This window comes from Boleophthalmus pectinirostris, unplaced genomic scaffold, assembly GCF_026225935.1.
Source record: "Boleophthalmus pectinirostris isolate CB_2022bp ecotype Guang Dong unplaced genomic scaffold, ASM2622593v1 HiC_scaffold_9, whole genome shotgun sequence".
Lineage (NCBI taxonomy): Eukaryota > Metazoa > Chordata > Actinopteri > Gobiiformes > Gobiidae > Boleophthalmus > Boleophthalmus pectinirostris.
The window spans coordinates 31,908,108-31,933,491 of record NW_026571541.1 but is presented as its reverse complement, the minus strand read 5'-3'; the positions used below and the strand labels follow the sequence as shown (position 1 = coordinate 31,933,491).

At 39.2% G+C, this 25,384-nt stretch overlaps 1 protein-coding gene across 2 annotated transcripts in view; it reads left to right on the top strand.

Annotated features, from left to right (window-relative positions):
* Positions 1-25,384, top strand: part of postnb (periostin, osteoblast specific factor b) — an 87,189-nt gene that overhangs the window by 15,463 nt on the left and 46,342 nt on the right. For both annotated transcript variants that reach the window (XM_055148028.1, XM_055148027.1), the window contains exons 3-7: positions 14,313-14,377; positions 15,322-15,479; positions 17,360-17,524; positions 20,359-20,505; positions 21,497-21,638. In XM_055148028.1, coding sequence (XP_055004003.1) covers positions 14,313-14,377; positions 15,322-15,479; positions 17,360-17,524; positions 20,359-20,505; positions 21,497-21,638 — 677 coding nt within the window. The remainder of the gene's footprint in view (positions 1-14,312; positions 14,378-15,321; positions 15,480-17,359; positions 17,525-20,358; positions 20,506-21,496; positions 21,639-25,384) is intronic.

The window sequence follows — 25,384 nt, the reverse complement described above, 5'->3', positions numbered from 1 at the left end:
TTTTGTGCGATTGTTTGCGTCTTCCTCTGCCTTTTGGGTGCGACCGCAGGAGCCTTTGTCGGTGCAGAACGTTTCGTCGACATTGTGGGTTTTGTCGGGGAGAAAACTTGCAAACATACAGCACTTCAGAATCACACTGATAGAGATCGAACATTTTTGTAAATTTGACAAACTGAACACATTCTGTACTGTACAGGAGACACGGCACGGAGGAAACTGATTGACAACAGTCTACAGTCACTTAGCCAATCAGGATGCAGGGGGAGGAGCACAATGCACGTTCATACACTGTACAAAAAAAAAAATCATGCAAAATCACACAAAAAAAAATCCATGAAACAGCGAGGCCTCGAAAGGTGAACCGCTTTATAGCGAGGGATGAGTGTACTGTGCAATTATAGCTTTTACTGTACAGGAAATGAGAAGTCTGTGTGCTTTTTGTTAATTTTGGACCGTAGATAAAAGGGTTAGGGTTAAGGCAAGGGCAAGGCAAGTTTATTTGTATAGCACAATTCGTACACAAAGTAATTCAAAGTGCTTTACAGAATAAGAAATACATTAAAATCATAATAAAAACAAATCAAAACATAAATAAGCATAAAGATTAAGATTAAATAAGTATTTACTTCCTCCCACTCCTTTTTCGGACATAAGTAAAATCCGCGTGATATTTATTTTTTTATATCTAGGTGTTTACGTTTTCTATGCTTATTCTATGTATTACTGTCCGAGTACCATAATTTCTGGACTATAAGACGCTACTTTTTTCTCACACTTTGAACCCTGCGTCTTATAAAACGATGCAGCGAATATACGGACGGATTATTTGTTTGGCACATTGTCCATTCATATTTACGGTTTATGGTTTGGTAACACAACAAATATGTGCAGCCTGAGTGCAGAAAACATCACTGTCTGTGCGGTTAAACATGGATCTAGAGTTAACATGAAGTTGCAGTGTTTGCCAGCGATGTTATCAGCACTAAAACAGTTTATCACCGTGTAATAAAATAAGTTATGATGCTAAATTAACATTAGTGAGTGGGATACTTCTTACACGTGTGCGTTAAATGCAGGTGCGGGCGCAAATGACAAGAAGAAACGTCTCAAATTTCAGTAGCCGGACATCCACTCAGACCTGACTGACACAACTAACCTCGCCCTCGGGGGAGTCTGAAATCTGCTGAAATCCTTAGAGACACTGACACGATACAGACAAAACAGAGACTCTTTCTGCAGGAGACATGCTCGGGGAGAGACGAGGGCTGATGGGCCGAGGAAGATGCCAGTTTGATTGTGTTTTGAACTGTTATTTGCACTTCATACACACACCCTCCTCATGGAAAACACACGAAGAAACGCAGATGATGCAGCTTTTAAATTAAAGGCGACTGATGTGTCAGTGAAAGAAGGAAACAGAGCTGCTTCACATGAGCTCAGCATCAGTGAGTCGATGGTGAGATTTTGGCGATGGCAGCGTGACGAACTGACTCAACGCAAAAAGATGACAAAAGCAGACGACCTGAACTTGAAAACGTTCTTAAAGACGTGGACACCTGCGTCTTATATTCAGGTGCTGCCTATAGGCGAGTTTCAGCTGACGTCATTGTTATTAAAAGCCCGCGTTGCATGCTGGGAAATATTTTGGTCGGACGCAAGAAACACGATAGCGTCAAACACAGTGCGTAACCTCGCGTATTTTATCCCCGATAATGGTAAATTCCTGCTGCATTATCGGATGCACAAATAGAAGCACGGAAGAAGGAAAATGTCTTTTTCGTATTCCGAGAGAAAAGAACCGCTAACGGTGAATTAAACGGCTTTCAAACATTCGCAGAGCAAACGTAGAAGATCCTAACAAACCGTGGACTCCAACAAGTTCAACAACACATCGAGACTCTTGGAGGTTTTCATCTTTTCTGCTGTGAATGGCCCAGGAGTTTCCACCAAGTCATTGTGGATATCGCCAAAGTGAATATTTGTCCAGGTAGTTGGCGATTCCGACCAGAAATTTGGTTTGTTCCACCTTTTGTAGGGGTTGAAAAGGGTGATTTGGCTCCATCGATGCTTATGACCAATTTCTGGTCAAATGGTCTTGGGTCCTCTGCCGTTAGAGTGGATAAATAACCGGGATCAATACCCTTTACGTGCTTTCTCGCTCCGTCCGTCATGTTGAATTAGTGTTTCTTGCCGCCGACCAAAATAATTCCCAGCATGCAACGCGCGCTTTTGTCAACAATGAAACTCGCCTATATATGTACAATTTTAGAATTTAGTTAAAATTTAGTAGTTTAGCTCAATAGTCCAGAAATTACGATAAACATTCATTCATGCATACATCAGTAAATCAGACTTTTTTTTATAAAGCTCTTTTCATACCAAAAATGAACCACAAAGTAAAAACAATCCCACATGAGGCTGCATACAGGAGAACCAGGCCACGTTCTGTTTTGTTTTGTGGCTCCAGGGTCTTTCTCTTTCGTCTCCTTCTGGATAATTACGCTGTTACGTCACTGGAGTGTTGTCTCTGACTGATTGACACGCAATGTCAAATGTCAAAAGTTCAGATTTTTCAACTCTGACGTCTCACGAAAGCTCAAAACACAGGACAGACGTGCATCCACCGTAAACTTTGTATATAAACTCAACGCCGCGGTCTGAACATGAACATAAAAACTGCATATACAATAGATCTGGACTGGAGCAAGACCCATTTTGCTCAAATACTAAAAGCAGGCAGTGTTAGGGAGTAACAGATTACATGTACCAGAGTTATGTAATCAGAGTACAAATTATGAGTAACTGTATTCAGTTACAGTTACTGTTTCAGTGAGTGGTAATTGGATTACAGTTACTTTGTTTAAATAAATGGATTACATAACAATATTTTCCAGTTTTTACATTTTGGGCTATATCCCCCTTTTTTTTTCTGTAATTCCTCATTGCCACACACTAAACCAGGTCTAAAACCAGGTCTAAACTAGGACTAAAACAGGATTTAACAGGACTAACCCAGGTCTAAACCAGGTCTAAACCAGGACTAAACCAGGACTAAACCAGGACTAAACCAGGTCTAAAACCAGGTCTAAACCAGGTCTAAAACCAGGTCTAAAACCAGGTCTAAAACTAGGACTAAAACAGGATATTTAACAGGTCTAAACCAGGACTAAACCAGGTCTAAAACCAGGTCTAAACTAGGACTAAAACAGGATTTAACAGGTCTAAACCAGGTCTAAACCAGGACTAAACCAGGTCTAAACCAGGACTAAACCAGGTCTAAAAACCAGGTCTAAACCAGGACTAAACCAGGACTAAACCAGGTCTAAACCAGGTCTAAAACCAGGTCTAAACTAGAACTAAAACAGGATTTAACAGGTCTAAACCAGGTCTAAACCAGGACTAAACCAGGTCTAAAACAGGTCTAAACCAGGACTATAACCAGGTCTAAACCAAGACTAAAACAGGATTTAACAGGACTAAACCATGCCGTGCGGACCGTGTCTCCTCCTCTTCTATCCATAATATTTTTTTATACGGTTAAGGAAAGTCTGGGCTTTTTATTGTCTCTAAGCAGTCAAAACATCTTATGCGAAAATATCCGAGTTTTTGCTTCTCTACAGCAAATCAAGTAATCCAAAGTATTCAGATTACGTTACTCACTTTAAGTACCTTAATGGATTACGTTACAAACTACATTTTGGGGTATGTAATCTGTAATCTGTAGGGGAATACATTTTAAAAGTCACCTTCCCAACACTGAAAGCAGGTACATGGATTTTCATAAATTTTTTGTTTTATTCGGCTGTGCTTAGGAGATTTGAACTGACAACTCTCTGTTAAAATACCTTCAGGTAGCACATTTTTATCACTAATACGATGAAAGTTTTTACAGAAAGTTGTGTCATTCTAAGCTTGTACTTCCAGAAATAAATCAATCGGTACAACTTTTTTTTTTATCCCCGCGGGACAATTTAAGCACATTAAGAATTCGCTTTAAAGATATGCCAAATTCCAAAAAAGAAAAAGTTTTGTAAGCGTACTATCCAAACCACACATTTTCAACCCAGCTCCAATATTTACGCAAATAATTATGTTTGCAGGACGTGTTTTCTCATGTCAGTAATCTGCTTTCAAATAGTTTCCCCTAATTATTTGCAGTGTTTAACCTGAGTTTTTTCCCATGTTTTTGAGAAAATGTGTCTTGCCGCAGTACAGAGATATTGTAAAAGAAGCTCTTGAGGTCAAAATAAATCCTCTGTGTCCTGTCTGCGTCTAAATATAATCCGATAATCAGGAAGTGCGCTCTGGAAAGGTGAGAAATTGAAAAGAACGTGGGGAAATATTGGGATGTTCTGAATGTGTTATGTGAGGAATAACTTTGGACCATTGCAGTAGTTTGCCCTAAAGGTGCACTGTGTAACTTTTTGGTTGGGGGTCCGTCACCTGCTTGTTTCTATGGAGATTTCATTGCTCTGTCTGGAATGTTCCACAGTGTGACATTAAACACTTCTACGTTACGTTTATTCAGTGACAGGTGGTGTTATAGCTCAAAAATGCCTAGAAAAACAGGCGTTCAGACTGTGAGCGGGTTCATCTCTCCACAGATCTGACCTGTAACTTGGTCTGGTCTTCATGAAGATAGGAATGTTAAATACCATACTGTGAAACATTCCAGATAAAGCAATAACATCTCCATGGAAAAAAGCATTTGATGGAACCTCCACCAGAAAAGTTACACAATGCACCTTTAAGGATGATGCACTGAAATCACTGAAAACAGACAGTTAAAGGGTCCATATTATGCTATCTTCTTCTTCTTCTTTTTTTTTTAAATTTATGTTATAATGTTGTTTCCTTATCACAAGAGAGAGGTAGGGACTTGCAAGTCATGATCTGAACTCAAGTCACGACCTGAGTCACTATTTTTAGGATTTCAGACTTGACACAATGGACTAAGACTTGGGACTTGACTTGGATTTGAAGGTCAGTGACTTGGGATTTGACTCGGACTTGAGTTCTGTGACTTGAGAAGACTTGAGAAGTACTTTTAAATCTGAATTCTTTCTATTCTGACTGTAATGATTCACTCTAAGATCTTATCAAGACATTTAAAAAGGAAAAAAATTGCATTTCTACAACTTGTACATACTCTATAAATACTCATATATAAATATACTGTGACTTTTTAAGTACAATTTAGTTTAAAATGTATATAAACTGCAAAAATCAAAAGCTATATTTGGTACTTTGGTTTAAAAACTTGAAAAGTCTTGAAGCTCAAAGCAGACGACTTGGACTTGACTTGGACTTATGGGCCAGTGACTCGAGGCTCGACTTGGACTTGCCCGTATTTGACTTGGGACTTGACTCGGACTTGAGGTCAAAGACTTGAGATTTACTTGAGACTTGCCAAACGACGACTTGGTCCCACCTCTGTCACAAACAGACCTGGAGTTGTGTTTTGTTTCGTTCACACATGTTCACTCAAAAATCCTGCATATTTACGCTGATTTCTTCTCTCAAACAGAAAACACTCTATACAAGAAGTGCTCCACTGTGTTTTTAAACTCCATACATCTTCACTAGAATCATTTGGATCATGTCAGCCCAATCTCTACTGAACTAAAGGTAAAAGGTAGACGCTAACTTGAAAACTACCTCTTCAAGACATCAGAAGGTAGAACAGAGCATTTTGGATTTTAGAAGACAGACTAAAGGATTACTCAAGCATGTGAATGAAACAAAACACAACTCCAGGTCTTTTTGATGAGGTAACAACATTCTGACAAGCCTAAGGCCCCATCCACACTAGTACATACTCAAGTCGTTTTTATTGCGTCCACACTAATCTGATGGAAAACGGCTCCAGAGACGGAACGATCTGGTGCCTCCAGCTCCCACGAATTCATCTGAGTACAGATCTGATCCAGCACTGTGTGGACGCCTGAAAACACTGATACGCTGATGTAGGAGCTCTAGTTGTGTCCTTATTTGACCACGTCACTGTAACTTGTGCCTTCCTGATTTGCTGGGTTTGTAACATCACTATTGAGGAAAACAGCTGAAGAAGCAGCTTGGATGAGCTGCGAAACGTCTTCAACCAAACAAATTTTTGTCCAGTCTGAATTTTCTCCTCGCCATGGATTCTACCTGGACGACTGAGGGATTCTTCACACATCTCGAGAACAACTACGAGCCATCTACCGTTGGACTGGTAAGGAAGCTGGAAAAAGACACTAAAAGATTAGCAGAAAAGAGGAATCATTTACGCTTTGACTTTAGGTGTCGACAGAAGCAACTGATTCCCAAGGCTTTGCAGAAGAAAGCACCAGAACCAGGACATAGGGCAGCCAGGTTAACCCAGCGTTACCTGAGGGGGATGCTAAGCCTTAGAATTAGCCGTCTCAATTTTGAAACTGAAAACTTAAAATTTGAAATGGAAAACTTACAAAACAAGGATAACCTGTTTAGTCCCAAAGGAAATGGGCGAGAAGATTAAGGACTTCATAGCCACAGGACAGTTAAGACAACACCACAAAACAAAAGAGCGCCACATAAGGAAAAAAAAGAAAAATGGAACTGAAGAAGCAGCTTGGATGAGCTGCGAAAACGTCTTCAACCAAACAAATTTTTGTCCAGTCGACAAACTGAATTTTCTCCTCGCCATTGAAGGAAAACAGTTTAAACAAACCATAGACAACCGGGAAACAGCGACGCATTATGTCCCCATACTTGGTCTGGACAGAATCCCAGTCCACACTTACGTTTAGTAACAACTGAACCTCGTCGTCTGTTTTCACGCTTGCCATCTTCCTCGACTCGAAATCGGCTGCCTCATTTTCAGACACGGCGCTTTACTTCCTTCAGGCGGGTTCACGTAACTGCGTGGAGGAAAGGCTTTGATTGCGGACACAGAAACGACGTGTCTGGACACAAATCGTTTCCGATACGGTGATTAATTTACGATGATTAATTTAAGTGTAAACCTAACCTAAAAGCTCACAAGAGTCAGTTCTGTGTAAGATAGAACTTTTAAATGTGCATGAACTGTGTAAAAACTTATAAGGAGATCAAGAGCTTCTTCTGAACATAAAAGTTAAATAGACAAGCCGACTCCGCTCACCATAAACACGCGGCATTATATTGTGTTAAGTGAAATGAGTCTGACACTTTACAGCTGAGTACGAGAGCCACATTAAGGAGCTGGCACCTCACCATAGAGCCCATTATGAAGTGCTTCGAGATCACTGTACACACACTAATGGAGCCCCCACAGTCCCATCTGGTTTAGATACAGCTCTGCAGACAGAAGCGCAGCCTGAGACGGTCTACTGGATTTTTTTTTTTTCTGGCGTACGTATCGTTAAATCAAATAAATCAGTCTTCATCTGCTTTGTTATGTGAAGTTTAAAGACGCATTCTGTTACTTTTGTGGTGGAGGATCCGTCAGATGCTTACTGATTTATCTGAGATGTTTCGCCGTCTGGAATTTGTTTGTATCGCACGTTTAAAACAGCCAAAGCTTACCAAAGTGCTGAACAACATTTACATCGGAACAGAGCATGCCGCGAGCAAAACAAACAGAATTATAATCATAAAAATAATAATAATAACAGCATTAAACCTTTTTATTATCATGAGACCAAACCAGATCAAGTTATGGGACAGATCTGTGGAGAGGCGACCCCGCTCACAGTCTGAATGTTTGTTTTTCTGGGTATTTTTGAGCTGTTAAACCACCTGTAATTAAATAAATGTAAGGTAGAGCTGTTTAATGTCACACTGTGGAACATTCCTGGCAGAGCAATGACGTATCCATAGAAACAAGCAAGTGGCGACCTTTAAGAAGCCAAAAGTAAAACAAAAAGTTGTAATACTACTGTGATCTCAAGTTTGGAGAAATATGAAGTAATATGACAAATTGCGCATTTGTGTATTAGTATATTGTGTTTCCTCGTCACAAACAGACCTGGAGTTGTAAATGTGTAAAGATTATAGCCAATATGGGTAATTTCCATCTTCAGTCCCTCAGCAGGTTGATCAAATAATCTACAGGACAGGGAAAAGTACCACAACAATCACATAAAAGTACATGTCACACCAGCACACTCACTATACATACAATCACTATACATATTTTTAACACATTCATAGCTTTAGTAAACAGGAATAAATCTGATCCTGTTGTTTCTGTTGGACAAAATTCAGCACAAATCTCTGTATTTTCCGGACTAAGTCGCTCCGGAGTATAAGTCGCACCAGCCAAAAAATGCATAATGAAGAAAAAACATATATAAGTTGCACCGGACAATAAGTCGCACTTTTTGGGGAAGTGTATTTTATAAAATCAGAGACCAGGAACCGACATTTCATCTCGAAAGGAAAGTTGCAGCAATAACAGTAGAAGAGAGAACAACAGGCTGAATAGGCGTTAATATGTTAACGTAACATATTAACAGTTATTCAGATAATTATAGCATAAACAACAGAATATAAGTTTAAAAAACTCTCGATCTCACTCCAAATCACTAAATCCATTCAATTCTTCATCCTCTGTGTCACTTCTGCACCGCTTCCTCTTCTGTGTAGCTGTCATCAGACTCAGCATCAGTTCCAATTAGAATTATTCCGGCCTTTCTGAATCCCGACAGGATGGTTTTGATTATTATTGAAGTTCAGGCTTTGTCGATTCATCCATTGACTTCCAGGAAAGTTGCATGCTCACAATCCTGGTTGCCGTGAAGCTGTGTTCTCCATCCCCGCTTTCCGCCAGTCCCTCACAAGTTTCTCGCTCTCCAAACTATCTTTCTGTCGCTCGATTACCGTTTTCGGTTGAATATTTCACTATTTGCAGCAGAACAACATCTTTTTCTGCAGGAGACATGAGCAGTAGAGTACAAAGTGACAGTGGTACAGTAGTAATAGGAGTAGCAGATACTGACACACAAGACTAGACCTCTCACGGCTGTCAGTCTGAAAATTTTAATATATAAATCGCATCGGAGTAAGTCACAGGAAACACCCAAACCATGAAAAAAGTGTAACTTATAGTCCGGAAAATACAGTATATCAAAAACAGTACATTTGAAGATTTGTGAGATCTCAAAATCTGTGCAAATTACTTTTATTTTTTAGGTTAGGTTAGGTTAGGTTAGGTTGCTTTATTCGTACCCGTAGGTAAATTTGCTTTGCAGATTTAAGAGACAGGTTCCACATTTCACATTTCATTCATCCACAAAACACACATAAAAACACGATAAAATGTTACGATAAAGTTTTACAGTGCTCCAGTGCAGAATGGTTTGTTCCATAAACAACCAATTAAAATCATCCAACACACTTGTCTAAAATTACAATAAATAAATCTTAAATAGGTTAAAAACACACAATCTTAAATAAATAGATTACAATTTATTCATAAGTATGATAGCAGCCGGAATGAAGCTCCTCTTAAAACGATTCGTTCTAGATCTTGGGACTAAAAACCTCTGACCAGAGGGAAGCAGCTGAAACTCTGAGTTTAGTGGATGTTGCACGTCTCCCAAAATACTCTGGGACATCCTCTGTAAGTGTCTCGAGTACAGAGAGTCCAGACGGCTCTGAGGATAGCCAATCACCTTACTCGCCCATTTAACCAACTGATTCAGGGAGTTCTTGTTTTTAGTAGAAATGCTCCCAAACCACGTACTCTTTAAGTACATTTTTAAGCAGGAATTTTAATACTTTTACTTACACAGATTTGTACTTTTACTTGAATAACAATATTGCGTACTTCTTCCACCACTGGCTGGACCCATGTGTTCTCTGTTAACACTTTCTCTACACGTTTTCCTTGAGGACTTTTACAGCCGCTCAGTAGTTGGAGGTAGGGCATCTGTTTTTAAAGACGATATCGGTGGGACAAGCCTGGGCCTGGTTACTGTAAGGTGAAAGTGAGGTTTATATCCAGCAGCTGCGCTTTTTTACAGCCACCTCCAGCTACGCTCGCTCACACTGCCAAAACAGAGCGCTCGCACATGACTGTTACCAACACTGAGCCTCCGATCCAATTTATGTGGTTGTTATGGAGACTGTAGTGGACCAAACAGAAAGGCAAAGACAAGGTATAAAAATAAAAAGATCTAATTTAACAAAGGCTCAAATTAGGCAAATTATTAACAACAAAAGCCGGGCCCAACTGGGGTAACTCAAAATCAAACTGAACAGATAATTAACTAAACTACTAACTTAATCAAAAACAAAAAGGCAAATAATTATAATACAGAAGGGCCCGGTCAAGCAGAAGTAAACAGCAAGGCCAAAAATTCAAGTTAATGCATCTGATATAAAAATGTATTGAACAGATACATATGTACTCTAGTTTATGAAACTGTTTACCTTTTTTCTGTACCATTTTTGGTTCTAAAGTTACATATGTTTTAAACAGACCATGTATGAAACATGGAACAAAAATTATTTCCCAAATTTCAAAAGACCTGCAAAATCATGTAAATAAATGGATGTATTTCATCATATCGTGTTATTTGATCTTTGAACTGTTGATGAAGGTACATGATTTTTTCAAAAAAAATGTATTTAAAATGATAAAAATTTGCTTGGAAGGACTGACATATTTATAGAAATAGTTTCCTTTCATTTTGAAGTAATATTAAAGTATTTGGAAGAAAAAAGCGACAAATTATGTAAAATCCTGCACCTTCTACTTGTTTGCACAATTTTCCCTCCGTCCGTTACCATGACCTTTTTAATAAAAAATCTCATTAGTCAAAAAGTAAGAGGTTTTTCAACCTAATCTTGTACCATATGGTAGAAAACTATATGAAGCAAATATTCAAACCAGTTTGTTAAGGATATGTAAGTGAGAACCAAGAGTTATCACTGTTTGTATTTATTGCCCAAAAAGTGCTGCATATTTCATTCCCTCCGTTACCGACATGAGTTTTTAAATTTTTTGTCAACAACTTGAAAGAATATCACAGGTTTAACTTTACCCTGTTGGAGTGTAACTCTTTCCTACATTCTGATACTTTACTTATTTCAATAGTCCCTCTAGTTTCTGAATAAGAGACATTTGAATGTAAAACATCTGCCCCTGTTTCCCTCCGATACCACTTGACCGGACCCAGAAAATAATAAGTGATAATAAAGTGATCTTAAAGCAAACTAAACAAATTAACTTAATAAAACAACCATATTTTCTGCATCATAGGGCGCGTTCTTATGCCTCCAACTTCATCAAAAAACGACTGCGCGCCCCACAATCCAGAGCGCACTATACACGAATCCACTCCTGTGTCCCAGCAGCGAAAAACACCCACAGACACACTCATCACTCCACGCCAACAAGGAACGGAACCGAGGAACGAATCGAAAAAGCGAGTCCAATGTGCCACTTCTAGACACGACTGAACAACCGAGTCACTGCGAACACGCCGACAATCCGGTGGTCCCAGACAGCACCTCCCTACACGCCACAACTGAACAAAACCCAGAGCCACCGTGAACGCCACAAACAAACAAAACCACTGACCCATCCAACTGTTGTGTTTCGTTTAAAGTCCGGTGCGTTTTTTTTGTGAAGAAAGTTCGAAAATAGACCATTTAATGACAGTGCGCCTTAGAATCCAGAGCGACTAATAGTGCAGAAAATACAGTAACTAAATAGTGCTCCCGCCCCCCTTGTTGAGTCACGATGGGCTCCTGATCCTGTTTTTCTTCAATTCCCAAAGATCTTTGCTTCCTCAGAAAGACTCTTATCACGCTGGCCAAATATCAGATACACAAAGCCAAACGGACTCAAAATAAACCAAAAGATCACCACAGCAATAACAAAATAAAGCAATACTTCCAGGCAATAAAAAAAGATTAAATACCTCCTCCTGTACGTCGCACGGGTAGAACTAAAACCAGGACTAAAACAGAACTAAAACAGAACTAAACCAGGTCTAAACCAGATCTAAAACCAGGAATAAACCAGGACTAAAACCAGGAATAAACCAGGTCTAAAACCAGGATCTAAAAACCAGGAATAAACCAGGACTAAAACCAGGAATAAACCAGGACTAAAACCAGGAATAAACCAGGTCTAAAACCAGGAACAAACCAGGTCAAAACCGGGTCTAAAACCATTAATAAACAAGGTCTAAAACCAGAAATAAACCAGGACTAAACCATGTCTAAAACCAGGAATAAACGGGGACTAAGCCAGGTCTAAAACCAGGAATAAACCAGGACTGAACCAGGACTAATCCAGGTTTAAAAATAGATCTAAACCAGGAGTAAAACAGAACTAAATCCAGGTTTAAACCAGAACTAAAACCAGATCTAAACCAGAACTAAAACAGAACTAAAACCAGGACTAAACCAGGATAAACCAGGTCTAAACCAGGTCTAAACCAGGACTAAAACAGAACTAAAACCAGGTCTAAACCAGGACTAATACGGAAAATACGATCATGAAATAGTGCTCCCTCCCCCCTTGTTGAGTCACAATGGTCTCTTCCAAAGGTCCTCTGTCCGGTGCTCAAAAAAACAAAAAGAACAAGTGTAAGTAAATAATTAAGACTAATATGAACAAAAACATGTGCACTCAAATAAGAATATAAGTCTAAATAAAGGAATTCATTTATGTATAATGCAATTGACCTAATGTAAATTATACTGACACTGAAACATTCTGACCATAAGAATGATGAATTTAGATTTTTACGGCCCTATATTACGCAAATTTGACTCTTGTGACCTTTAAGAGATCTTAGATTAAGCTTTGTTTCATTCACACATGTTTGAGTAGTCCTGCGTTATCAGTTTCATCTCTAAAGTTCAAAAATACTCGACAATTCTCCATAAATAAACAAAAACACGAAGCAGAACTACATTACCGTACATTACAATTTGACAAACCCGATGCGATGTGCAGGAGTTTCGTCAGCAGGATGCGCTCTGAAGGGGTAGTGATTAACACGGAGAGCAAGGGGAGGTGAAAAGTGAAATTCATAAAACATTTTTGGCAAACACAGCATTTTCAAAACAATAAAAGATAAAAGTATGTTTTGTGTTAGCAGTCAAAACCCCAAAGAAGTATTTATTGTTTTTTTTTACACTCAAGAGTCCAAATTTCTCTGGAATCAAATCCTTGTTTACGTCTGCTCAATTAGCCCCAAGAAAACTATTTAAAATGTTTATTGTGACCTGTAACGTCCTAACCTCCAGCTCTAATCACTCTGGATTGTGCCGAGCCAGGAGATTCCATGTTTTTGTTCTTGGACTAAACATCTGTAAAGTCCAGTAATTGTCTCGCTTCAAAGTGGCCGCGTTGGCAGACTCGCTCACTACTGAATCGGAGCCTTTCCGTTTGGTTAGCGTTTGGCTCCTGGACCTCGTGGATGTTTGGGTTATAAATGATAATGTGCTTTTGGAAACACTGAACACGTACTGATGAATCAGCTCTGAATACGGCCACACAACCACCGCACGCTTTGAGGCGCTGCGATGAACTCATGACTCTTAAGATGGTTACAAAACCGGCTTCTCACTGAGTAGTAATAGTAGTCGAATGTGTAGTAGTTGTTGTAGTTGTAGTAATAGTAGCAGTAGTTGTAGTATGTGTTTGGCTTGGGAAAATTGTTGAAAAACCATAAACCATCTTTAGGCGACACTGTACAGTGAAAGTGATTGTGGCTTCCTAAAACAACAAACACCTCATATGATGTTGTTGGACACAGTGGCTGAGCTGGTAAAGCCTTTTAACTGGGAGATTTGTGGTTCATATCCTCTGACTCTATCAGACTGATTCTGGTCTTGATGGTAGATGCACATAGAGCAGCCATGTCTCCATCATCAGCCCCAGGGCAGCTGGCTGCACAGTTTACCTCTGCTGATGCAACAAAGGAACAAATGACCACATAATGTGATTTAAAGGGGCATGATACCTTTTCAGGGGAAGGATCCTCCACTGTCTTCACGAAGATGTTATTGTGTTGTCCCACAGTATGGCTTTAAACTTATCTTGGTTGCCAAGTTACAGGACCATGCTATGGAGTTATTGTGAATGGATTGCAAAGTAAATAATAATTATTTCGATTTTTAAATCTAAAATAGATGAGATAAATGTCGTAATATGGGACAAATTGGGACATTCTCCATGGAGAGAAGATGGTTTGCAGAGCTTTCATCAGAAAACACAGTTCACATTAAACGTGGCTTGGACACGCTGAAAGACACTTCATACATCCACTACATCACCGTGTGTTGGAAAAATAAAAGTCATGTCTGTAGTATTTCGTGTGACCTTCTCGTGTGTGTGCCCACAGGACGGTGCTGTACGAGTGCTGCCCCGGGTACATGAAGCTGGACAATCTGCCCGGCTGCCCTGCAGGTGGGTACAGGCTCCTCCCCTCTGACCTCCAGCAGGGGGGAAGAAGTTCTCAGTTTTGTTACTTCAGTAAAAGTACAGATACTGGAGCAAAAAAGAAAAGAAAAAGAAAAATTAAAAGTATCACATCAAATCTATGTGAAAAAACAATTAATTCAGTTGTTTCTGTTGAACAAAATTCAGCACAAATCTTTATCAAAATCAAATTGAAGCTTTATTAGATCTCAACATCTGTGCTCTTTACACTCTTTATTTGTTTAGTTTTAGTTTGATCGAACTATGAATGTGTTAAAATAAACTCAGCTTTTTCAGCGGGTCTCGCTCAATAATAATAAAAAAATACTTTTACTTTTCAGTCTAGATCTAAAATGTAGTTAAGTAAAATGTACAGATACCTGCTCTTAAATATCATGTAGTAAAAGTAAAAAGTGTTCATTTTAAAACGTACTTAAGTAAAGTACAGATACCTAAAATACGTACTTAAAGGTGCTTTTCTGGTGGATGGTTTGTCAAATACTTTGTTTCATGGTTTATTGCTTTGTCTGGAATGTTTCACCGTATGATATTAAACCTTTCTATCTTCATGGAGACCAAACCAGACCAGGTTACAGGTCAGATCTGTGAAAAAACAACCTCACTTTCAGTTGAATACCTGTTTTTTAGGTATTTCTGAGCGATAAAACCACCTGTAATTGAATAAATGTAAGGTAGAGACTGTGGAACATTCCAGGCAGAGCAATGACATGTCCATCTTTAAGTACAGTACTTTACTACTTTTACTTTGCTCCACCGTTGACCTCCAGATGTTTGATCTTCCCCTTTTACTGGCCCAAACAACACGGCCATAACCATCACATGGACCAGAGCAGCCATATTGTGCGCACATGTTCACTCGGCTTTATTGTTTTAGTGATGGGCAGAGTATAAAAGTGCTTTGTGTTTTACAGTGGCCCCCATAGACCACGTTTACGGCACCCTGGCTCTGGTGAAGGCCAGCTCCACTCAGAACTACGCAGACACCTCCAAACTGAGACCCGAGATCGAAGGACCGGGCTCTTTCACCTTCTTCGCCCCGAGCAACGACGCCTGGGACCTACTGGATTCTGTAATGTCTTTTTTTTTTTTGCATATTCCATTAAAACAGAGCAAAATCAGAGTTCAGTATGAACTAAACCAGGACTAAACCAGGACTAAACCAGGACTAAACCAGGACTAAACCAGGACTAAACCAGGACTAAACCAGGACTAAACCAGGACTAAACCAGGACTAAACCAGGTAACCAAACCAGGACTAAACCAGGTCTAAACCAGGAAACCAGGACTAAACCAGGACTAAACCAGGACTAAACCAGGTAAACCAGGACTAAACCAGAACTAAAACAGGACTAAACCAGAACTAAACCAGGACTAAACCAGAACTAAACCAGGTAAACCAGAACTAAACCAGGACTAAACTAAAACCAGACTAAACCAGAACTCTAAACTAACCAGGACTAAACCAGGACTAAACCAAAACTAAAGACTAAACCAGGACTAAACCAGGTCTAAAACAAACCAGGGGAAAACTAAAACCAGATCTAAACCAGGACTAAACCAGGACTAAACCACAGACTAAACCAGGACTTAAACCACTAAACCAGAACTAAACCAGATCTAAACCAGATCTAAACCAGGACTAAACCAGGACTAAACTAGGACTAAACCAGGACTCCAAACAAGAAAGGACTAAAATAAAACATATAAACCAGGAAACTCTAAGGACTAAACCACCAGGTCTTAAGATTTAGTCTGGGATGAGGTCTTGGTCTGAAGGTCCTTTAAAACAGTTTAAATACACCATGCAGTGAAATATCGTGTGTATGATGAATGAGTGGTTGGTAAAGTTTTGACCATGTGACCAATCATTCAGCCCTACTCTATTAATGTAACAAAATTTTCATTTTGCGTATTTTGAACAGGAACAGGAATAATCTGTAGAAAGATTCAAATTAAACACTGATTACAACTGCGACGAAACTGAAACAAATATTTGGACCCGCATACAGCAGCTCATCTGGACCAAAACCGGACATCCTGGTGATCGTGTTTTTCTTCAATTCCCAAAGATCTTTCCTTTCTCAGAAAGACTCATATCACGCAAAACCAAATGGACTCAAAATAAACCAAAAGATCATCACAGCAACAACGAAATAAAACAATACTTCCAGGCAATAAAAAAGATTAAATACCTCCTCCCGTTCGCCGCGTGGGCAGAACTAAAACCAGGACTAAACCAGGTCTAAAACTAAACCAGGACTAAGCCAGGTTTAAAAACAGATTTAAACCAGAACTAAAACAGAACTAAAACAGGACTAAACCAGGACTAAAACAGAACTAAAACAGGTCTAAACCAGGACTAAAACAGAACTAAAACCAGTCTAAACCAGGACTAAAACCAGGACTAAAACCAGGACTAAACCAGGACTAAACCAGGACTAAACCAGGACTAAAACCAGATCTAAACCAGGACTAAAACAGAACTAAAACCAGGATTAAACCATGACTAAACCAGGATTAAACCATGACTAAACCATGACTAAACCAGGACTAATCCAGGACTAATCTAGGACTAAACCACAACTAAACCACAACTAAACCACGACAGATTGTGCACACATGAGAAAAACGATCTTGTGAGATTTTTGCCTTTTAAATTTACCTTTGGCTTGGATTAAAAAAAAGAGTTAAGAGCTGGTGAGACACACAATTTGTGAAGCTGTAGTTTAAAAAATCAGTACTACAATGACCGCTAAGGCGTAAAATAAATAAAAATACTGAAGCCAAAATTGTGAAATGAATTACACTACTTATTTATTACAAATTATGTCAAAATCTCGTCTTGGACTCAATCTTGTGGTGTATAAAAATCGTCTTGTCTCACCTCTATATATTAATATACAAAAGTCTTCATTTCAGATTGAGATTTGCGTGTGTTTTGTGTAACAGGAGGTCAGGAATAATCTGGTGAGCAACGTGAACATCGAGCTGTACAACGCCCTGCACTACCACATGGCCAACAAGCGCTTCCTGACCAAGGACCTGAAGGACGGCATGACCATCAACTCCATGTACCAAGACCTGGGCCTCCACATCAACCACTATCCCAACGGGGTGAGAGCGCCTCTCCACAGAGCTCGCTTATCTTATCTGAACCCATGAAATATGAGCACGAGGGTAGACGGAAAAACTTTATTAGGCTATTTCAAAACAAGTCTCTCCAGATCCTGCTGCGTCTGTAGGTGTCTCTGACTACATCCACATCCATTATTGTTGTATTTTTCCTCCAAAATTATGAAAAATTATGTTATGAGGCTAACGATATGTGTCTTAAATTGTTTTTTAACATTTGGAATTAAAATAGACACGAACAGTGCTTCAAAAATCCTATATTATGTGAAATTATTAAGACATGTTACAGTGTTGTGACTAGGGATGGGCATGATTAGTCGATTAATCGATAATTGATCATTAAGAATTTCATCGATTACGTTCATTTTCATCAATAAACTGAATGTAGGTCGCTGTGTGTAGCGTAGAGTGACCAAATGGGGGTCTGTACATGTGTCTCTCTCCACTCAGAAGGAGCGAGACACAAACAGTCGGTCAGTCTGCAACGTACCGAAGCGCAAATGTGTATTTAACGATGATTTGTACAAGAAATTCCACACTTTCCGTTGTGTTCGGGACAAGTGTGAGTCCATGTGCACAGTGAACAAAGCAGCACATATGTTTCGGTGTCCAGTGGGAAAAAGTTTTGCCAGGTGAGAGTCGCGCAATGTCGATGACGAGTCTCCACCTCCCTCCCCCCGTACGGTGTCCTGGTTTTGACAAACGCAAATATGGTCACACTAACCTGTATTCCACTGAGTCATGTCTTTAATTCCGACAGAAGTTGAACCGCATCAGCGACACAAGAGCTGTTTTATTTCCTTTGCTTAATTTATGCAAATTAGCGATGCGGTTTTAAGTTTCTGTGAGACTTACTCAAAACTGAATTAAACACATTATAATGTCAAACGGGCTGATGTGGCTCTAGAGTCGTTACGGTTTATATGTCGTAAAGTTGAATTTATTTATGCAGATTAGTAGTGCAGATAGTAATAATAATGATGATAAACTTTACTATAAAAAACGTTAATGATTAATTGATAATCGATCGTTAATTCTCCCGACGATCGATTAAGAAAATTTAATCAAATGCCCATCCCTAGTTGTGACCTGATGAAAACAGACCTGGAGTTATGTTTTGTTTCATTCACACATGTTTGAGTAATACTGCATTATTGGGCCGTCTCCATCTCTAAAAATCAGAATGCTCTGTTCCACCTTGTGATGTCATAAAGTGGTAGTTTTCAGCTACCTTTTACCGTTAGTTCAGTAGAGATTGGAAATTCCTGGGCTGAAATTATCTAGTGATTCTAGTGAAGGTGTATGGAGTTTAAAAATTCAATGGAGCACTTCCTGTATTATCACATGACATCACAAGGTGGAACTGCGTGTTTTCTGTTTGAGAGAAGAACTCGGCCTTAATATGCAGGGTTTGTGTGTTAAACATGTGTGAATGAAACAAAAACAACTCCAGGTCTGTTTGTGATGAGGAAACATTATAACATAAATCAGAAAATAATGTAATATGGGCCCTTAAAACTAAATCACAACTAACCCTAACCCGAATACTTGTGAATTATTTTGAATAACAAAATAAAATATGAACCCCTGGACTTTCTAGTGTCAGGGGAATAATTTGATCACAAATAACTGTGTTCTGAATCAGCTGCAGACACTTGTTTGTCTCTGGATGAGATTAACCATTAGCACTAAAATAACTGCTGAAGGACAGATGGGGTCATAAAATCTCCAAAACAACTACATAAGATTGGTTTCATTTGTTCTAATAATGTGCTGTAACTGTTTGTGTAAAGAATATTAATTTAATATATTACACTATTTTCTGATCTTTGTTATTTCCTCATCGTGAACAGACCTGGAGTTGTGTTTTCTTTCATTCACACTTGTTTAAAAAAAAAAAAAAGCACAGAAATTTGGAGAGAAAATAAAAAGGATTTAAACAAAATAATCTACTAAGGAGCCCTAACTAAGTACACCTTAACAAAATCTAAGTAAAGCACTGCGAAAACAAGGTGTCTCAACGAAATCAACAGAGGCAACAGCCGGGATTATAACGAAAAACAAAATGACACAACCAAAAATTAATCAAACAAAAGGGCGAGCTGGCCGCAGGGATCCAGCCGCCCCAAGCAGGCGGAAGACTGTCCTTTTATAGCCCGCGCTTCCACAGGTGGCATCTGCGGATTGGTGGGGGCGGAAGGCGGCCAATCCTCGACGCGATGCCCAGCCGGCGTCCGGTGCTTCCACTCATCCGGGTCCAGGGCTCGCGGGCCGATCTCATCACACACACAAAAGCAAATAGAGAAGAACGGGAGCACACTAAAAAAAAAACAAAGGGCCAGGGCCTGTAACACTCCCCCCAAGAGTAAAAAAAATACTTACATCCGGGACAAGGCATCAGCTATGATTTGTCGGACCCTTTTTGACGCCATATGTTCTTCTCTCAAATGGAAAATACTCTGCTCCACCTTGTGATGTCATGTGGTAATACAGGAAGTGCTCCATTGTGTTTTAAAACTTGCCTTCACTAGAAACATTTGGATCATTTCAGAATTTCCAATCTCTACTGAACTAAAGGTAAAAGGAGCTTGATGACGTCACAAGGTGGAACAGAGCATTTTGAGGTTTGGAGATGTAGACAGACTAATAATAAAGTGTTACTTCAACATGTGTGAATGAAACAAAACCAAATCCAGGTCTGTTTTTGAGAAGGTAACAGCTTTATAGCATGTCTGAAAGCTCACAAGAGTCCATTTAGCGTTTTATGTGGACTTTAATGAGTGTGTGGTGAGAAAACTCTTGTTCTGATGCTGCAGGTGGTGACGGTGAACTGTGCCAGGATCATCCACGGGAACCAGGTGGCCACAAACGGAGTGGTGCACGTGATCGACAGAGTGATCCAGGCCGCAGGCAACACCATCCAGTCCTATGTGGAGGTGGACGATGAACTCACCACCCTCAGTGTGAGTACAAGGCTCTCTCTCAATGGGAGGGTTTCAGTCACGTGATCACGATGACGCGCGAATTTCAGGTGGAGGGCAGGAAGTGAAGACAAACACGACAAACACGTCTCTGGAGAACACAGATATATGGAGAAGAGTTCTTATTGTAAGGATTTAGAGCCAGTAGCGAGGCAAAAGTACGAGCAGTTAGTCGACAAATATATTGGGCGTGACCCTGATCTTATTGAAAATGAGAGAATTTTCAACCGAAGTAAAAGATTTGCCGACAATCGAGGCAGAGGAGATCACGAACTATTTAGCTCTTCAGACATCGTTCTACACCAGACAACAGATGAAGACGTACAAAAGTTTGGAGGCATATCACTTTTTTTGTCAGTGGATGGGTCCTCAACCCTGGTGCAAAACGCCTAAATGATGATTATCGTTTGGTCTTCGCCGGGGTGAGTGTTTCTCTTATTTTATGTGTATAGACGGTTATGGGAAAAACTGCAGCGTATCGGCAGTAACCTCTATCTGAACTATTTCATGTCAACAAACGTCGTTAGCCGTTAGTCGTTAAAGATTCGTTTATGTTTAGGTAAACCACAAAAAACTATTTAGCTTTGTAACAAACCTTTGAGGAAGTGGTCACCGCAGACACGAGCATGAGCGAATTCTGCTCCTCCCGACCGCAAACAGGTTTGTAATCCACTTTTTTACGGCGTTGTTCTGTCGGCTTTTCCCATTTCTGACCTTTGTGGACGACTATATTCGGTACTCTAAAAAAATCGCTTTTCCTTCTCTCGGTTAGAACGATTGGCACAGCCGTAAACTACACAACACATCGGCATTTTCCTCCAGTCAGTTCACTTCCTGCCCTCCATCTGATTTTGCGTGCTGACAAACGTAAGCCCTGTGACGTCACGTGAAACCCAGCTATAAACTGGATTATAGACGCCCTTTACAGTTTCAACTCACAGCTGACTGAACCTACTTGCGCTGCCCCCTGTAGGACATCCTTCAAAACGCAGAGTTGATGGAGAAACTCGGCGAGAAAGGGCAGTTCACTCTCTTCGCTCCTACTAACGCCGCTTTCGAGCAGATGGGCATCGAGACACTGGAACGTCTTCAGGACAACAAAGAGGCTCTCCAGGGTAAGACACGCCAACAGCAGGCTCTCTGTACTCAACAAACTCTTCATACTTCCTTCAAAATTAGGTTTAATATGCACAAAAAAGGGGGAAAAATAGAGAACAGATTAGGACTAACCCAAGTCTAAGGCTACATCCACATGACAACGCTCCTGGATTTTTTCTTTTATGGGCTGAAAAAAATTTGCGGATCAATAAATATCCACGTCCAGACAACAACGGAGCACTGAGTGAAAACGATGTAATACATATGCCACACCTGTATGTGGCGCTGTAAACAATGATAATAATATTTAATTATGCACATCTCATCACTGTTTTTTAAACTTTAAGGTCATTTAGCTGATTTTAGATGTATCCCAGAAATATTGCCATTTTGTTTTGCAAAAATTAAACATAAGTTTTCGTTTTTAGCCATAAGATTTGGATGAGAATTATTAGAATAACATGGTCTCCAAATCCAACAGTTTAATTACTCGTGCGCAGTGTTGGGAAGGTGACTTTTAAAATGTATTCCCCTACAGATTACAGATTACATACCCCAAAATGTAGTTTGTAACGTAAATCCATTAAATTACTTAAAGTGAGTAACGTAATCTGAATACTTTGGATTACTTGATATTGTCTTACTTTTAAAACTACAGGAATATAACAACCACATCCTGAAAATTCTTGTTTGTTCTCTTCAAATTGTCTGTTGAGCCCAAGTCTCCATGAATAAGCAACTGTTTGCTGTAGAGAAACAAAGACCAGGATATGTTAACATAAGATATTTTGTTTTTTCTGCTAAAAGACAATAAAAAGCCCAGTCTTTACTTAAGCGTATAAAAAATATTACTGATAGAGAAATGATTTTTATATGAGATCACTGCTGCTTTAAATTATGTCCAACCTAATGTTAGGTGTCATATTGTTTAGTCCTGCTTTAGTCCTGCTTTTAGACCTGGTTTAGTCTGTCCTGGTTTACTCCTGGTTTTAGACCTGGTTTTAGTCCTAGTTTTAGTCCTAGTTTAGTCTTAGTTTAGTCCTGCTTTAGTCCTGCTTTTAGACCTAGTTTAGTCCTGGTTTAGTCCTGGTTTAGCCCAAAATGTGAAAACGGAAAATACCGCCCTGTAATCCATTTATTTCAACAAAGTAACTGTAATCCAATTATCACTCACTGAAACAGTAACTGTAACTGAATACAGTTACTCATAATTTGTACTCTGATTACGTAATCCCGGTACATGTAATCTGTTACTCCCCAACACTGCTCGTGCGTAATCTTTGTTATTGATCTGTGTGCGTAATCTGCGTGGTGCGTGTTGTTGGCATTAGCACGTGTTTCGGTGCGGCTCCGTCGACTACACCTGTCGCTCTTGCAGTCCGCGGGGGCTAGTTTCAGGGCTGCAGCATCAGAGGAACCTGGCGATGACGGGATCGCGACGTCATCGTTTTCCAAAAGCGGCGGTTTGCTTGACCACAGGACAATGCAATAGCGGCGTTCTCAGATTTCGCCACTCTGGAACCCGTTCTCAAAAAACACAGTTTTCGCCCACCCAAAACACCGGTTCCAGGTGGACTAAAGGTCAAAACAAATAAAAACTTCAGTGTATCGGCCAAAAGTCATTGTCGTGTGGATAAGCCCTAATGGTCAAAACATGAAAAAGAATAAACCAGGTCTGGAATATTTTGTGGGGGCTGACCAAATATGCAACTTTTTCCCTTAAAATGCATTGAAAAGCCTTTGGTACTGTTATAATACAAAGATTTCTTCATGTAGTCTGCACTGATACAGCAAAGGATCATGGTCTATGTAGTTCCCTGTCCTCTTTTTAGCTACTGCTGCAGCCCATCATGATATTTCGATTATTATTCCATCCTCAGTCTTAAGTGGGTGTACTGAAAATACAGAGACAGGTCTAAGCAAGAACTGGACCAGGACTAAACCTTAGCAAAACCAGATGTTAAACAGGATGAATGTGGGCTCGAAATAAGATTAAAATCATGAATAACCCTAAAATATAAATGAATCTGGTCTACATCAGATCTAAACCACATCTAAAACCAGGCCTAAACCAAGACTAATTCAAGTCAGTACAAAGACTAAAACTCAATTATATAGGATAAAAAAGTACAAAATATGAGAACTAAACCAGATACCAGATCACCAAAACATTTCTGGACTAAATCACGTCTAAACCTGGAGCTAAACCATAAATTAAGCAGGGACTTTTAAAGAGAACAAATGATCCTTTTTAGGGTTTTATTTAGTATAGTGTAACATATAGATAATTATTTCGCATTTTGTTAATTGTAAACCACTACAGATTTAAAACGTCTGATTTTAAAACCACAGTATGTAACTTTTAATCTAAAACAGATTCAAATAAAAGGGTTGGGGTCAGGGTTTTTCTCTGTTTGGTTATTTGTGAGCTCATCTTCCTCCATCTTGAGAGACTCTCGCTGTCAGGATGATCGGGCGGGTGGACAAATCACGACGCAGCATTGAGGTTTGTGCAGAAGCCAAAGCCGAAGCACCCAAATGAACCAAAACAAACATGGTAGACAGACGCACTTCAGCCTGTTTGTGCAAAAATACAAACTATTTTGTTTTGAAAAATGTGCGGAAGGTCAGAGCTTTGTTCATTTGTAGACAAGGAACATACTGGTATCAAATATCGGCACCAATACTGAAAAAAAAATACTTTATTTAGACAAAATAGTAATCAGAGTCTTTACAGGCTGATTTAGGCCTGGAATACAAAACCATTCACTAATTTATTTGAAGGATTAACAACCGTTACACAACATAATTGATTCTCTTGTATAATAAGTTAACTGTGTTTTAAGAAAATAAATGTAATTTTCCGTCCCTACATTGTTATCAGTTAACATCGGGTATTGGCAGTTACTTAAAGTCAAAGTACCGTATTTTTTGGATTATAAGGCGCAATATCAATAATGTTGAATTCTCTCGTCTATTTTCATACATAAGGCGCACCAGATTATAAGACTCATTAAGTGAAACAAATGGACACTTGAGACTGAAATCTAAAATAAATAAATAAATAATTTGCCCGGTGTTGCCTCCCTGTCTTGGTGATCGTGTATTATCAATGTGACTGTCAGTGGATAATTTAAGTTTTTTGTTAGTTTTTTTTTATTTCCTTGGAGGAGGACTCAAATATACATTGAGTAATAATGTGTTTGATGCAGCTTTGTGCACATGTATTTACATTTTACAGAAACAAAACTTAAAACCACATGGCTAATGTTGTTTGTTTGTAACTCACGTAAAAAAATAAGAACTCGCGGAGATCCAGATCCATTTATCCATTTATTTTAAAGAACAAAAAAATAATATTCTCCATGGTTGACTTTCTCTTGCAATATAGACAAAATAGTATCTTCTCCTCTCTACGGGCACTACCTTCCCCGTCCTGCTGCTACAGGTGACAAGATATACCAGATTGCAGGAGGAGGGGAGGGGAGAGGAGATCAGGATAACCTACAATAAAAATTCTAGAAACAAGCATTTTAATATTATATAAATTCATCAAAAGAATAATTTCTGAAATTAATATAAACTGGCTTCAACAGCTAATTTGCATAAACTATTTTTCATTCCGCACTCTTCTCTCTAATTTATGTCTCTCTTTTTTAATTTTAATCTTTATGATTATTTATGTTTTTATTTGTTTTTATTATGATTTTAATGTATTTCTTATTCTGTAAAGCACTTTGAATTACTTTGTGTACGAATTGTG